The sequence below is a fragment of the Dryas octopetala genome, chromosome 9, assembly GCF_963921425.1.
Source record: "Dryas octopetala chromosome 9, drDryOcto1.1, whole genome shotgun sequence".
NCBI classification, from domain to species: Eukaryota; Viridiplantae; Streptophyta; class Magnoliopsida; order Rosales; family Rosaceae; genus Dryas; species Dryas octopetala.
This window is the reverse complement of record NC_141374.1, coordinates 9,062,022-9,078,603: the sequence shown is the minus strand read 5'-3', so window position 1 is coordinate 9,078,603 and position 16,582 is coordinate 9,062,022. Positions and strand designations below refer to the sequence as shown.

Below are 16,582 nucleotides of genomic sequence, written 5' to 3'. Positions count from 1 at the left end.
ATGAAATTGCTCAAGCTTAATTTGTAGTTTTAACAAGTTTAATATTTTGAACATGACTGTTTCTTGTAAGAATCGTGGTCGAACGAGTCAAATACAAGCCAAACTGGATATGAGCTCGAGTTGTCTCAATTCAAAAACTTACTGCATTTGCACGATATCCTTGAAAACAACTATCTCCTATGTCTATTTAGGTATCATAATTCATAAGTCTTGTGAATCGTAACAAAGAAAAACGACAATTTTTCAAGAAAAACTGAGTCATCGGAAACCTCATTTTTCCTGGGATATTAATTGAACCAACAATTTACAAGAGGAAACAAGGATATCTTGTGAACGAGGAACTAAAAAAGGAACAAGACAGACGGATGAATAGAAAATGCCATGACCCATGACAAGAGTGAAAATACCTTAATGCCTCAAAGCTCTTTGGCTTCTTGTTGATACCCTAGGAGAATACAGGTTCTTGGCTTTATGAACACTAGCTTTCTGCAAGATGGTGATGCCCATCTTGACCAGAAATTGAGAAATATCCGGTATTTACCCAAAATAGGAGGAATGTTGTGGATTTCTATGGTACTTATCCTACAGCATCCCATGAATGTAGCTCTCTTTCAGGTTATGAAGTGCTTCTCTGATTGAATCCTCATCCTGGCTGGAGTACTTCAAACATATCAGCCGCTGAGCAACGTGGTAAGCCATCTGGATTGGATGATGTTGCAGGCAGTTTACTTCCATTCTCTTCACTTCCTAAACATTGAAACTTTCAATTGTCAAGTCAACCAGTTCATGAAGAAGGGGAGTTTCCATAATTAATATCAGAATTACTCTTAAATTTATTCAGATCCAGTGATAAAAGTATAAGCTAAACAATATGGATTTCAATGACATTGCAATGAGACTTAACCAATTTCTTTGTGTTTTGACATATGGCGTAGCAGTGTTCTGGAATTTTCTAGTTCTATTTTATCTCAAAGCAAGTCTTCAGCTGAAATTTGAGGGAGAATGAGATTTAAAACTCGTGTTAATGTCTACAACTTCTGGGCCTAATCCTTTAATCTTTCATGTCATTTTTAGTAAAAAGACCAATGTAAACAGAAGAAGAAGACTATATTTTAGATGTGAATAGTTCAGATTAACTTCGAATGCTTGGTTACTCAAAAGAATTCACCTTCTCTGTGATCCTGGATGTGATGTTTCTGGCTGTTTCAATCACCGAACTTGGTAATCCTGCAACTTCCCCTAATAGAAGGCCATAGTGTGGAACATGTCTTGGTCCTTCCTTTAGTTGAAACTACACAAGTAGACAGGACTTTCAGTCAGAAAAACTTCCATAAAATCAAGATTAGAGTGAAAGAATCTTAAACTATTACCTTGAAATCTAAACGGTTATTTTTAATATCCACATCAAAGTGCAGTATTTTCACATTTGGATAGATGGTTACTAGTTCTGATAGGTTCTCCATATGAGTAGCAAATATAGTATACCTGAGAAAGATTGAGTAAGATGGTACATTAGCTGCTGCAAATAAAATTTGGTCACTAGGATTTGTACGGCATCTTTCATAAGAAAACACCTTGGAAGAATATAAACTAAGCAATCATGATTGATAAGCACTAACAGCAGGACCAAAAGACAACTTGTGATCTATGTTCCCACCTACCAAAATGCATCCAACTTCTGCATGGTCTTTATTAATAACGAAATCCAATATATATGCCTATTTTTTTTTTTCTTTTCTTCAATATTTTATTTGATTATATAATCAACGCTGATCAAAATACCAATCAGAGAGAACAGGCACTTAATTTCTAGAATTTTTGCAAGAAAACTCGACCAAGTCACATATAATAGCCTCTGAAGTAATTGAAAAAGCTCTTGTAGAAACCATTGTATACGTATCCTTAACAAGTTCGGAACCATGTGATGCAGATTTTCAAAATGATAGCATGATTGGAAGCATTAAGCTTCAATGCAAATGATATATACAGCCTAAATCGTTTAAGACAGTAACCATGACATTAGAATTGTAAAAGGAGGCAAGCAGACACACTGTACACACTGCAAATGATCAATACAGCCTCAATCGCTTACAGTTACACACACACACACACACAAAATTAAGAATGACAAGTTTTCCTGTAAAAACTATTGCAGGGGTATGCTAAGTTTTTGTTTTTGTTTTTTCCTTTTTTTTTTTGCTGGTAGCAGCCACAGATTTTCAACCGATGATACCTGGGCATTGTCCCTCCATCTCAGAAATACTAGGCCATTATCGGGATAAATCCTGGGAAAGGTGTCATGGAGGATTACAAACTTACGAAACAGTGTTTTATGAGGCACCTAACCCCAAGTGATTGCCATAACACCAGTCTGTTGGCATTAGGCATCTATTCACGCAGATAACTTTTTATTATGTAGTAATATTCAACTATCCTAGTAACATATATAGTATGTTTCAAGACAATAATTTGGAAGTTTCAGATGGTGAAAACCGTATTATCAATTGTTAAACCACATTCCAAAATTTTCTATGCTCAGAACTCATAAACTTTCATCTTAGGTAATCCACTAGAATCTTGGTAAATGGTAAATTGGAAAAGAGGTTACGCTTTCAGTGATAGCAAATGTTCACAGCAGCTCCATGCAATTGCAAATCCATCAGAGGAAGATGTGGCCCTCCCAAGTTCATCCATAACAATCAGACTCCTGGATCCAAAATAGACCAAACATTACTGGATATTACTGCATGTTCAAAGGATTAAATAAATATTGTGGTGTACTACCTTTGGGAGACATTTTGCATTATAAAAGCTGTTTCTTTCATCTCTGTCATGAACTGTTACAGATAATAACAAGATTCCTTTATAAATTCCATATTAAATAGAAATTAGCTGCATCATTAAAAAGATGGTCAGGGCTGAATATTTCGGATCTTGAAGTTTGGAAAATTTACCGTACTAGAGTTGGATTCAAGATTATCCACTGCACCCATCCTTGTAAATATACGATCAACAACCCTTAAAGTTGAGAAGCGAGCAGGAACATAACAACCGATCTGAGCAAGAATCACTATGAGACACACTTGTTGAAGATAGGTGCTCTTTCCACTCCTGATGGAAACAGTCTATAGTTAAACTCAAGCAAAATGATAACCTAATTGATCACATTCTTTAAATAAATCTTAATATGTGTATTTACATACAAGTACACAACCATAAAAATTTCAGGCCAAAGCGGGTAAGGCTTATGGTCCAATACATATGCCTACTGTTTGTTGGTAAAAACATGACTTCTCATCTTCACTCTTTAATCTCCTTTTCTTTCTAATTTACACATGCAGAAGTCCTATCCTCTAACAACTAATAACTGAATGAAGCCAGCAATATTGTACAATTTAACTCTAATTTGCCTTCCTTTTTTCCTAGTAAGAAAAATTAATTCAACAAATCATTGTCAAAGAATAAATACACTGCATAAGAAAACAAAATTTTCATGTATTAGGAACCACTTTGAATAGAGCATTTCTTACATGTTTGGGCCCATGATAAGCACCATGTTTGATGCCTCTGATAAAAATATATTGTTGGGCTGCAAGGAAAAAGGAATAAAAAAGATCAGCTCTAATGTTCTGCGAATTTCAAGCAAACTCATGAGGAGAGAGTATAACAAAGGTTCATATGTGTGATACAATCTGGTACAAGTAGTCCAATTATAGAAAATAAGCATTACATACAACATAGTCATTGTGTATGCTCTCTAGGATAGGGTGTCTTCCAGCATCAATTGCCATCGGGCCATTATCTATAAGTAAACATGATAGAATCAAGCATTTCCCCTATTGAACATCCAAAGTCAAGAGAATTAATGCCAGACAATAAAACTGACTTGCCTGTAAATTCTGGTCTAGTATAACGATCAACAGGCTTTGTGGAAATGGCATGTGCAAATGAATTAACAATCATATCTAAAAGGCATAAGACCTCTGCAAGCAGTGTGAGCGCAGAAACATCCTCTCGTATCGCATCTACTAATTCTGCATAATATATTAACATCAGTGTCTATATTTGCATCAGCACTGAAACAGTTGAAACATTTATAGGTAAGGTAACACAGGCTTACCGATCTTAAAAGGTCAGAATATATGTTCAGATGTTATCATTTAGCAAATACTCTAGCTTAGAAAAGGATATTACAAAGTTCAGCAAGACCAATGCAATTTTTATAATAAGTGCCAACAGCAGCTAGTATTATTAGCAGGGAATATACAAGATGTTCAATGGTCGTTCACATTAGAGTGGTAAGACTAATGATTTTTACTAGAAAAATCCTAAAAAGAACACATTTCATGTCAAATACAACAAAAAGCTGCACAAGAAGAATTCTCATGTCTATAATATATTTCATTGAAAAGTGGGATTGGGGGTTTGATGAATCTAATGGGCCTCAGTTCAGGGTGCAATCCCATATAAAACATGCATTGAAAATTTATCTTCAAGTCCAATTAAAAGGAAAGATTCAAGTTATGAGTAGATAAAGCCTGTCAGGAGTGATGGTTGCAGGACCTCATAACTGATGCTCACTTAGTCACTGAGATCTAACCAACCTCCTTCCTTCCTAAATCAATTAACTTGTACATGATGAAAAGGAAGGTTTGACAGTCCAATGTGATAACTAATCTTCTCATATGTTATTCTACCAAAAAATTAGCAAACTTTCGAAATATTAACTTAGTTATTGCTGTATATAAAAGCCCGTACTCATTGAGGTTAAGATTTAAGCATTTAATGATCAAAGAGGCACCTAGATGTTCCATTCAGAAAGTAAAGGAAAAGTAAAAACTTGAAGCTTATGATACAGAAGATGTATAATGTTTATCAGCAAGTTTTGCACAACCTTCCAGGCAAAGTTCTGTCCGTATGTAGCATTCTGCAGCTGCAGACTTATTTCTAACGTTTAGCTGTAAATTTCATGCAATGGAGGAAGAAAAATGTAAAACTTTCCAGAATATGGCACATTGAAGTAACAAAGATATAAAATGCTATTGATACTTTGACAATAACATAGACACATGCATACAAACATTTATAATGGAACTTTGATTGATTCATCTGGAAAATAGAAGAAAAATGGGACTCCAGTCATATATATTACAACCATTAATAAAGGGTGCAAAGTTGCTTTCTACTCTTAGTCATGTTGAAGGCCTTCGTTTTTGTTAAACAAAAACCCACAATTAATTGACCTACAAGAAAATGTTCAAGACAAAACATCTTTTGACTTGGAAACTATAATACATAAATGTTGCAATAATTAAGAAATAAAAGCACTGAAAACATCCTACATTAGGATGGAAATTATACCTAAGATTGCTGTTTAATTTGGTCTCATATGAATGATCACCTTGATTAGCTATGTTCTTTCAAGAGATGTATCCCCTGAAGTTACACCTCCTAAGATTAATGGTTGTATCTGAAGATGATCTCTGTGAAACTGCTTCACCTAATGCTAGTCCTAGTTTTAAGATGGGAAGGTCAATCTCAATCAAATACCAATGTTATTCACTTGTCCTAAGATTGATATCCGTACCCCATAGACAATCATATATTGACTCATTATAGTAGAAGTAAAACCACTGTAACTAATTAAGGGTCATCAGTCCACAGACAATAAAGGCAGTACAAATAGAACCTTGAAATTAGACAGTTACATTTTTTTCAAATAAGATAAAACTGGCTTGGATAATAGAACAATCATTACCTAGAGTATGTAAATTGGTATAAATCAAAAGTTGGATCATAGTACTCACAGAAGCAAGCTCCAAAGTTGAGCAATGTATATTGTTCCCATGTTTCAAGACCTATGTCACAAAAGCATATGAGAATCAGACCTAACTACTAAAGAGATGTTAGTACTTTATAGCAAGTTTATTCTGAACCTGAATGAACTGGCTGGCAAGCTTCCCCTGAATGTCCTTCTGTGGAATGCTAAAGTAAAAACCTTGCCTATTGTTAAATGGGAGTTTCAAATTGGGCAACTTGAAATCTTCACGATACTTGTTTGCAAGATTATATATAGCTGTTAATTTAACATTGAGAAGGATTTAAGTTGACCCACTACTTCATCTCAAGTATAAGAAAGCCAAAAGCAAATAGAACATGACGAAAAGGAAAAGAAGCAGAATTTGAACTAGATATGTAGTGAAAAAAACCTTCACTGGTATCACAAAACGATCTCCGCGCAATATCCAGAAGTCCATCAATTCCAGCCTTGACAGCAAAACACTGCTGTGTGCGGGCTACAAAAGGAACCCGTGCATGAAGCACATCTTCATCAATCACCTCTCCTATCCTGAAACAAATACAGCTTCTTGTGAAAATGAGTGATATTGCTTATAGTTCATTAAAATCTGTTTTGAAAAACAATGTACATTGGGAATATTAAATACATGACACAGGAAGCATGAAAATTCCAATGATACTGAAACTGTAATCACCAATATGAAGACTGTCATAGCATCATATGTAATACTAGGATGACTACTTTAGTGCTTGGGGTTGAATCTCATAGACTTGATGATGAACGTCAGTGGATCCTAGCACTTGGGGTTGGGTGCATTTCTCTCTAAAATTTTACATACAGTGTTTTGGTTTGTAGGAAAAACCATAATCATCATACCAAAGCCATATCAAGAGATTAAGAATAAATTTTGAATTGGTTGTCAACCTGAAAATAACCTCCCCCCCTCTGTGGGTCAATTATACACTGCAAATGAGCATAACGACTACATGAAAAGACATTTCCAGAAAAACGTGCATCTTATATAAGAGGAAATGGTTAAAAACTTAAAACAGACAATAAGAAAACGATTGGAAAGGGACACAATATGTTTTAATTAGTGGCAGAAGTAAAGGGATTTTTCTAAGGGTAGAACTAATGTAATTTTGAATTGAAAAAGAGGGAACAACGCTGAAAGTTTCGGCATTTATTATGGAAATTATGCTGCTGAGGTTCATTGCCCTGAGGTTATGCCTGGAACATTCTGGTCACTGAATTCGACCTTATTAGAATAAAATAGCTCAAGACAAAAAAACAGATTCCAATGCAAATTCCAAACCAGTTAAGGATGTCCAAGAAACAAAATTACAGAAGCTCCACTGACAGGATCAAAGATTGGCAGCAAACCTCTTTCTAATGACAGCATACTTCTCATTTTCACACACAGACTTGTAAACATTTGCAAGAAGAAAACTCTTTGCATCTTTAAGAACCTGAGAATTTAACAAAACATTGATACATTGGAACATGTTTTGAGCACAGTAAATTTATATGTGTACAGGAAAGAAAATAAATTTACCTTTGAGAGTAATGGCAAGGCATGTAGAGCAGTTTTCAGGAGAATAATGCTTGATATCAACACCTGGCTTTTTCTAGCATTATCAAGACCCATGACTTTGTTTGTAATTTTCTTTGGCTTGAAGCAGAAGTGACAAAGTACCCTATCTGCAGAGAGAATACACAAGTTCACTTGTCGATGATAGAACAGATGGATTAACTTCGATTAGGTTAATTTCTCTTTTCCTTTATTCCAAACTCTTACCGCTCTCTTTTGGAAATTTACGCAGAACCTGACTGAGTCCAAAGAACAGCTGCTCGTTGCTCATGAGCTCATCCTAAAATCAAATAAGGAGACTAAGGATCTCAAAACAATATTGCTGCAAAATGCACTTTTCTGTTTAGGAACTTCAAGATTCAGGACCTTATATGTATTTTAAAAGCAAACAAAGTAGACCACAATGTACATCTGCATGCCAGTTCCAAAAGTACGATTCTTCAATTATCATTGTTATCTTGATTTTTACACCTATGACGATTGTAAAAAAAATCCACACATGGTCTATGCAAAACCCCACTTTGCAATTCATTTAACATAATCCCTTTTCCATTCTACTTAAAAATAGACCCAGTACTTGTAACCAGACCTCAAAAATCTCTTTAAATGGATAGAATTTTACATAGCTGCAAAAGAGATATTTGAGACTATATATTCAACACTGACCAGGCAATCTAGACGAGCATTTATAGTTTCAATATCTTTTAAAGGCTGCAAAAGATTGGCACGAAGAAGTCTAGACCTGAAGTCATAAATTGGTACACATTAGAACTGAACATAAATTTCTACCACCACAAAGAAGTATAAAGTTAAACTTTAGCAGATAACTTGTAGACTAATAAAAATATATGAAAGCCTTGATAATCAATACGACGAATCAACCCCACATACCCTCCAACAGTTTTTGTTGTCTTAAGCATGTTTAACAAACTTCTTTTCTTGTTGCTTGTGCCCCAAAGTGTAGAATGAAGTGGCTCAATGATTTCCAAATTTTGAACGCTGCCATCAAATTTCAACTATAAAAATCATATGAAAGAGTTTAAAAATAAAAATTAATTTATATAAAATCTTTTAGACTTTGCCCTAATATGTATTTATGTATATTTTTTGTATGTATGTATTCATGATGCATGCATGTATGTAAATACATATGTATTTATACAAACATACCAAACCATTTGTAAACCATCACCTATTTGATACATAAAAGGGGAGCTCAGCCCTAAATATATTCAAAGAATGGACAGGAAGATTACCTAGTAGCATCAATATTCATATGGGCAAAAGATCCATTAAAAGTGACCTGGGAAAGGGATAAATGCATAATGAGGTAAATGTTTAATTCCTTGTAAAGACAAAAACAGGGCTGGATAGCAGTACAGACTGATGGGAGTTCACAGCTTAAAAGGAGAAGGGCAAAAAAACAAAAAAAGTGTTGTTTCCCTGTCTCAGAGACAGCTGATTTATATCTTTCTTTTAGAGACAGGAAATTACGGATATACAAGTGCCAACTTTCTTTTATTATTATATTACAGGTCATGAAGGAACATGCATCATTAAACACGTACCACTAATGAGTGGTTTGTAATGATGACCCCTTTCTCTGCTTCTATCCTGTGCATCATGCAATCAATTCATTACCAAAAGAAAAAGCAAGGACAACATATGGTAAAACATTAAAACTTGCATATCACCAACAAATTCAATATAGAAAACTGAAAAGGTGAAAAGGCATATTTATACATGGAATGCTCTATCTAGTGACAGGCCTATAATAAGACCATAAAACATCAGGGAAATAAATATTAAGATGTATCATGTTCTTTGATTTATGCTTAAATAAAACTCTTAAACCCCAATTCTAAGTATGGTGGACTTCCTATATCATAAAAAAGAAAAAGGAAAAAAAGAAACCTAGACTTTGCAACATCATAATGTTAGAAAGCTCATGTTCTGAATGTACCACTTGATCGTAGCTGCTGCTGCAGCTAAGCAGAGATAATATTGCTTGTAATAAGTATCCAATCCTAGTGCGGAGGGTTCCTTGGCAGCTAGATTTTTAATCAGCACAGCACCCTGGAAACCCAACAGTGGCATTCTAAGCTATGAGATTCAAGAGTCAGCACCCATTATGATTCAAACATTAGAGGATAAGGAATATCCAATAACCTTAGTGTCATCAAAGCAACCACGGGCCATTACAACCTGCAGAAATCAGCACAAAGATTTAGTTGAATGAACAAGTGAATATTATATGTGAGCAAATCTCATGGGCATCCAGTAGCTCAGCTACACCCACAACAATAGAGAGAGAGAGAGCAGTTGATTTTCAATGAATAAGGAACATGACCTTCTTGACTGTAGCATAAAATCTGTCCACCAATTCTGAAACTCCAACCATACCATCAGGTGCCAGCTTGTTCGGGGAAACAATAATCACCATAGGATCATAGAATTGCAGCAAAGTTTTTGTATTCTGATATGAACTGCTAGTTTCGATGTATTGCGAAAGATGCAGTGAAGCCAACCTCAAATCAAAAGCTGCCACTCCAACCTGTCAGGACATAAGGTATCTGTTAGGTACTCTAAATTAGTTGGTCACCGGAAAATAACCTTCAGCTAATCAGCTGGCAGGAACCATAAATCAAATGTAAGAAATAATTCTGATTTTAGGTACAATGTCACAAACCAACTTCTTCAAGCCATTTATAGAATAAAACATGTGGAATTGCCAGTTTTAAATGAGTATTCAAACTATAGGGAGATGTGTGGGATTGAGGTTACTGTATTAAATTTGCAACATGAAATATTTTTCCTTTTAATTAGAAAAAATATATCAGAATATAATCTCGGTTTAACTCATAAGATGCTGATTTCACCATAAATCTCAGCCTCAATTACATCAGGCCACTCCTTGTAAGTGCAGACGTGAGTCTTCATTACACATGACTAATCAATATAACAAAGTTTTATCCCATCTTAGCTGTAAGACGCAGTTAACACTAAGCTCCATTGACGCATATCACAGCTTCACAAAATTGCTTAACACATAGCTTCAAAGCTAAATTTTGAGAACGCAAACTAGTTCAACATTTAGCAGCAGTACAAGTTTAGAGAGAGAGAGAGAGAGAGAGAGAGAGAGAGAGAGAGAGAGAGAGAGAGAGAGAGAACCAGTACAAATTTAGCAAAAATAACCAATAATTGAAAATCATAGCGCTAATCCAACCCTGGAAATTGTAGAAAATCAAAATTAAAAACAACGAAAAGTGTATGATACAAAGCATACACAATTCAAGCAATGTGTTACTCGAGTTGGAAAATGCAATAAACTCCGTTTTCGTAGCTGAAAAAACCAAGGCAGCAAACAATAACACAACTCCAAATCCTACAATAGCTTTCAATTTTGGCTTAGAAAGAGTTGGTGCTCTTGAATTTTGTTTTCGCTTCCTGCATTTTCTCGGAAAAGAAGAAAATTGAAGAAAGAGCGTACCTCCTTAGCTCTGTTCTCGATGAGACCCATAACGAAGCTCGATCTCTCTCCTCCGTCGTCTTCCATTTGCTACAAACAACACTCTCTGCTTCTACGACCTTTTGTATTGCGCGCGCCACCTTCTCTTCTAGTCTGCTACTTCTACTACTTATATACAAGTATACAACTGACTGTTACTGTTAGTCGGGACGTGCCGCGTGCGTGGCAAGTTTTTTTTTTTTTTTTCCTCCTAAAATTAATGGGAAGTTGCATAAAGGATTTCCATTGCAAAAATTCTACGATACAAACACTGTATGGCATGATAATATTTCTTGATTATTTGATGTCGACGGATTCACATTTCCACTATTGAGGTATAAATTTCTCACTATTACATATCTCGGTACTAGAGACGAACTAAATCTAAGGGACTAAAAATACTTTTAAAAACAACAAATAATTAAGGCATAATTCTTGCCAATGACCATTTTGATTTAATAGATAACAGTCAATTTTCCTTTGCCGGAAGAGGTCCGAGTTCATATCACATGAACGATACTTGGTTAATAAAAAATTAAAAAATAAAAAGACATGATTCTTTAAGAGAAGTTTTAATTGTATAATGTTGTAAATGTTACAAATCATTATAGATGAATGTTTTCTTGTTAGACTATTTAATCTGAATTATTGATTAAATTGATTTTTGATTAGATGTGTTGTTCAAATCCTCTCTTTTCTCCCCACTTTACTTCCATATATTTTTCTTGACTTCTTTAGCTAAAACTACAAAAACTTAAAAATAGAACGAGCCATGCGTAATTAGATGTGACTTATGTGTGTGCCTGTTGCTAGCATAGGGAGGATTCCAATTTTTATAACTCCAATGAAATGGTCCATAAATTAAAGCAAAATCCTTTTATTGTGGAATTTTCAGGGTGCAATGTGGGGTACAAGCATGAGAATGTGACGACCAAAGCAACATCAAGACCTATACAGAACCTTTACAATTGCACTAATTCATGACTTCTTCAATTGTAACAAATCGGCCTTTCTCTATGGAAAGCTGTGCTGCAACTCCAATGGCAACCGAAACTAGTCCATCATGCAAATCCACAGCAGGACCTTGTTCACCTTTAGCCTTAATTGCAGACAAGAAGTGCAGGTGTTCCAAATAGCTTGATCCATGATGCAGCCCAGCATACCTGAAAAATAAGTTGATCTAGAATCATCACATTACCCAAGGGGCAGTTTAGACTATGAAACAGTTGAGACCAAGAGAGGAAAAGAAAACCCACTTTATTTGATCATTCTCAGCTTTTGAAGTCTGGACACCATCTCTCCCCGCCACTCGAGTACCAAAACGTACAATACTCTCAGGAACAAAGGCCTCCCCCTGTTAAAACCATAGTTGAATCAAATTGAAAGGAAAAGGCACCTGCAAGCATGACCTAAACGACAGTTGGGTACTGGAAAGGTCAGAGAAATTGCAAATTAATGATTATAACACAAAGAGCCAATGATGGGATATGTCACATTGGTTCATATTTCTTCCACTTGAGATTCATGTAAACGTTCCCAATAAAGATCACCACCTATAATGAGGCAGTGAGGACCTTAATATAATATGATGACATCGTTTTGTGTGTGTGAGTGTAAGAGAGAGAGAAAGACAGAGAGAACTACCTTTCCAATGTCACCAACAACAGATATTTCTTGCTCATTTTTACTCCCTTCAGCAAACATACAAAGGTCAAGCATCCCACGAGAACCATTTTCAAATTCGATAATGACATATGCATTGTCAATTATATCTGGTACCTAAAAAAGAAAGAGAGACTAAAATATAAAGAATAATGTCTAGTGCTCCATTGTATAAAACAGCCAAATGTTTATGCTTTGTAACTTTCACAAACATATATTCCTCGCCTGAGATGGAATAAACTTATCAAGTCCATCTTGCAGGCAAAAGGCATGACACTGGTCTTTCAGACACAGATTGGGTTTCTCGATTTGAATAAAATGCTTGCCCTAACTAGTGAACTGTATTGTTTCCAGTGGTAGGCAATTTTTTTTTTACTAGTTTTCAGCAATCATTGGATGAGTTTTGGATGACTAACTAAGAATATGCTCGGTTTGATTTTCTTTATATGGCTTTTTGATTCTTGAAGGATTGTAATCCTTCACAAAAAACAAACCAATAGTTGAAATTGTATTATATGCATATTAAATTAACAAATTTCAAATCTCAGTCAAAATGAAATTACCCTTCCGTCATATATTTCATCTTTGTGGTTAACATCAATGGCTCCAGAAGCCATCACACGAAGAGGATTAGCACCTGCAAACAGCCTCATCAGATCAAAGAAGTGGCAGCACTTCTCTACCAGAGTTCCCCCAGAGTTAACATTGAACCGGTTCCAATTGTTGACCTATTACGAACATGATTCAAAAGATCAACTTATACAACATGAGTATTGAAACTTCAGTTGCATAGCATACCTTGACCAAGAAAGGAAACCGATGTTCTCGGATTGCCACCATTTTGACCTGTCCAAGACTTCCACCCTTTACTATCTCTATCAGTTTAGCAACAGGTGGCATGTATCTATACTCCAGTCCAACTTGTACCAGCATATCCTGCCTCTTTCTAGCAGCATTTACGACCTAATTCCAGACACACTATGATACAAATCAATATCACTTATTTTGAGGAAAAAAAAAACGAAGATGGTAGAAAAACTTTAGCCACCCCCACCAGAAATAAAGAAAGGAAAAAACCAAAGATGGAAGAGAACAACATGGATGAAAGTGCTGTAGAAGTACGACATCAAGATAAAGCACTAGTAACATATTCTGCGACATCTGTGTATATGTACAAATATATGCGTCTCAGTGTGTGTTTGTGTAGGCATTCAATGTTAATGAAAAAAAAAAACGAAACCATTTTCATACTTCAAAGGATGTTTTCATCAGGTTGGACACCAACTTACAGCAAAAAAACGAATCCATTTCTGTACCAATGTTCTTGCATTTTCTTGTAACTGTTTTTTTCCTGCAACTTAGGGGGAGTCATCTACAACTAATCACTACAACTTCAACAAACATGATTTGCATCTCATTCAGTAACAAACACTTACTATCCATGATCAATGCAACCAGGACCAGACTACAGGGTCAGACATTAAACATCATATTGTCAATATTATGTGCTAAATCAGATAACCCAAAAGATGTCAGACTAAGTAAGACACAGCTAAATCTAGCACCACTGAACCTAGAAATCGACAACAATGTTGAAAAATATGAATCCATGGCCAATATTCTCAGTTGATTAATGTGTTTTCACTGTAATTTTACTGCATTCGTTCCTTGCATTATGGGTCTTCGACAAAACAAAACAAACTCAAAAGTCCATGTCACTGGAATGTAATCACCGAGAACAAGAAGAAATATAGACAATACCAAAGTCTTCTATTCGACTCAATTCGATTTTATAAAGTAGTGCACTAAGAAGGATTATGCCAAAAACACATTTTTCATTATTTTTTCCACCTTATGTATCAAAGGTAATGTAATGTGTAATTTTAAGAGATGAGATGCAAGTAGAATTAGCAGTACTTGTGATTGACAAACCTCTTTGCAGTGAGCAACCGTGGTACACAATGGCTTCTCCACTAGTACATGGTGGGGTTTGGGGTGGTCAATGATATCCATTAGAATTTGATAATGGGTCATATTTGGAGTTGACACCACCACCACATCACAGAGCAGGCTGTCCAATAGCTCCCTGTGTCCTGAAAAAACCTTTAAAAGGCTGAAAGTCATAAAGATATATATCCTTGATAAAATAGATCAAAAACATGGAAAAGAAATCATGGAATTGAAAGTTTGATCATTGCCCATTGGAATTTCAAACCCTTTAAAACAGTGTGGTGATTAGTAGCAAGAAAAAGAAATTCATATTAGGTAAGATAAGTTACAAAAATAGATTATTTGAACTGAAAAATCTTGAATACCCCTTAATTGATCATAGTGTACTCAAAAACCTTGGTTTAGTTCCACACACAATCACCCACAATAATGTTTTGGAGGTGAACCATAGCAGACAGTAATGGCTAGCTAGCATAGTATCCCACCATACCTTTATAGGCCAATCAAAAGACTGGGCCAAGTCAAGGGCAAGCTTCTGGGAAGGAACATGGGGGTCAGCTATGGCTACCACGGCCACGCCTTGGGTGCGAAGATGGTACAAATTGATGAGGTGCTCTCGACCCATCATACCCACTCCTACAATCCCATACTTCACTATATTAGAAGCAGCAGCCATAGCTGAAATTTGGAGCTTATTGCGTTGTTTTTCCTTCTATAATTCTTTCACTCACTACTGTCTTGGTTCAGATCAAATGGGTGGTTGTTCGATTTTATTGGGTCGGCCGTTATCCGACACCAGTCCACTCTTCGTTTACCACCACGAGAAGGCCAAGTGAAGCACTTCATAATTTTTTTTTTTTCTCAACTTATTGCTTACCACTTTACCAGTTATCACTCCTCGATAATTTATTCGAGTTTATTAGGGTCAAATCAGAAAATAAAGTGATAAATAATGAAATGTGTTGAAAAAAATGCTAAACTAGTCTACTTTCAATTTTTTTCATGTTCGAATATTTGCTCTTGGTCAAATAAAAAAAAAAAAAAGAGTGATAAATACCGAAGGTATTGAAAAAACATGTTTAAGTCGGTCCACGTTTTATGTTTAAATAATGTAATACGATTGTTGCTGTTATTTATTACAATTCACGGTTGTTACTGTCTGCCGATAACAAACTGACAAACCATATTTATGTCAAAAATAAAGTCATTTATACTTTTTATATGTTGCTTGTGAAATTGAAATGCACAACAAAGAAAATAATACACACAAGCCCAAAGAAAAATCTTAAAAAATAAATATAGAATTGTTATTGTTGGTCATTAATATCTCTTGCAAATTTGTCAACATAAGTTTATAATGTAGACTATTTTCTTATTTTGTTTGTGAGTTGGAGGGGCTTTAAATTTGAAATCTCTTTATAATTGTGGAAATAAATATCACTAAACTAATAATTAATTGGTCAAACAAATTATAATTGTAGACTCTAATTTCATCTTTATATTAGAGTAGGCCTTTTACGTGTCGACGTTGCCTTTTACGTGTCAGGTTCAACGTGGACACGTACTCTAAGTCACCTAGCATAATTTGTCAGTGTATTAGACACATGAGAATGCATATCAAGAATGGATTGCCACATCATAATTTTATAATCTCGCATAAGAATACTTGGGATCCCATGCACTCCTCGAGAAATTTTGAAAACCATCCCAAATTTGAGCCGTTTAAAGATATTTACTCCATTTTCTTAGAATTTTAAAAATCTAATCATCGAGTGATACTTCAATTATGTAAAATACTATTCAAAGGTTATTTGAGCACCATTCAAAGATTCTAAATAAATGTGTCTTTAATAGAAAAATCAGCTAATTCTCAAAATTTCTCTACAATTATCACAGTTTGAGATTTGTTAATTGAATACATTCCAATGGATTTTTGGTCTTAAATTCCAACTAAACTAATCATGCCAATATATTGTGCATTCACTATTTAGGTTGTCTCCAAAGATATTTTTTTCAAGAAAGATCCTCCAATTGGTTTGAAGTGTTAGGATGGTTGGTTTCTCGTCAATAC

General features: G+C 35.1%; 2 protein-coding genes across 6 annotated transcripts; both read right to left on the bottom strand.

The window, feature by feature from the left end:
• Positions 1-160: 160 nt before the first annotated feature.
• On the bottom strand, positions 161-11,028 carry MSH4 (MUTS-like protein 4). Of its 5 annotated transcripts, none has more exons than XM_086227332.1 (24): positions 10,882-11,028; positions 9,742-9,945; positions 9,561-9,596; positions 9,355-9,467; positions 8,960-9,005; positions 8,648-8,694; positions 8,283-8,390; positions 8,058-8,133; positions 7,599-7,671; positions 7,356-7,501; positions 7,184-7,269; positions 6,210-6,349; positions 5,937-6,076; positions 5,808-5,858; positions 4,895-4,958; positions 3,891-4,034; positions 3,735-3,802; positions 3,531-3,589; positions 2,955-3,111; positions 2,785-2,837; positions 2,609-2,707; positions 1,371-1,485; positions 1,169-1,291; positions 161-747 (listed from the first exon to the last, which is right to left on the bottom strand). In XM_086227332.1, the coding sequence occupies exons 1-24, from the start codon at positions 10,945-10,947 to the stop codon at positions 583-585; spliced, it is 2,379 nt and encodes a 792-aa protein (XP_086083458.1). In that variant the 5' UTR covers positions 10,948-11,028; the 3' UTR covers positions 161-582. The 5 variants fall into 5 exon arrangements, with proteins under 5 accessions (XP_086083458.1, XP_086083459.1, XP_086083460.1 ...); XM_086227335.1 differs by having other exon boundaries at positions 623-743; XM_086227333.1 differs by lacking the exon at positions 4,895-4,958 and having other exon boundaries at positions 5,759-5,858.
• Positions 11,029-11,760: 732 nt separating this feature from the next.
• LOC147273752 (Oxidoreductase family protein) lies at positions 11,761-15,345 on the bottom strand. Its single transcript, XM_086257308.1, has 7 exons — positions 15,002-15,345; positions 14,494-14,664; positions 13,360-13,524; positions 13,125-13,289; positions 12,544-12,678; positions 12,156-12,253; positions 11,761-12,062 (listed from the first exon to the last, which is right to left on the bottom strand). The coding sequence occupies exons 1-7, from the start codon at positions 15,185-15,187 to the stop codon at positions 11,873-11,875; spliced, it is 1,110 nt and encodes a 369-aa protein (XP_086113434.1). The 5' UTR covers positions 15,188-15,345; the 3' UTR covers positions 11,761-11,872.
• Between the last annotated feature and the right edge of the window lie 1,237 nt (positions 15,346-16,582).

Coding starts and splice junctions, on each gene's coding strand:
- LOC147273752 (XM_086257308.1), bottom strand. CDS start 15,187: ATGGCTGCTGCTTCTAATATAGTGAAGTATGGGATTGTAGGAGTGGGT. Junction 13,525..14,493: donor CGGTTGCTCACTGCAAAGAG/GTTTGTCAATCA, acceptor GTCTGGAATTAG/GTCGTAAATGCTGCTAGAAA. Junction 12,254..12,543: donor TTGTTGGTGACATTGGAAAG/GTAGTTCTCTCT, acceptor TGGTTTTAACAG/GGGGAGGCCTTTGTTCCTGA.
- MSH4 (XM_086227332.1), bottom strand. CDS start 10,947: ATGGAAGACGACGGAGGAGAGAGATCGAGCTTCGTTATGGGTCTCATC. Junction 4,035..4,894: donor GACAGAACTTTGCCTGGAAG/GTTGTGCAAAAC, acceptor TATATTATGCAG/AATTAGTAGATGCGATACGA. Junction 3,803..3,890: donor TACTAGACCAGAATTTACAG/GCAAGTCAGTTT, acceptor GTTTACTTATAG/ATAATGGCCCGATGGCAATT.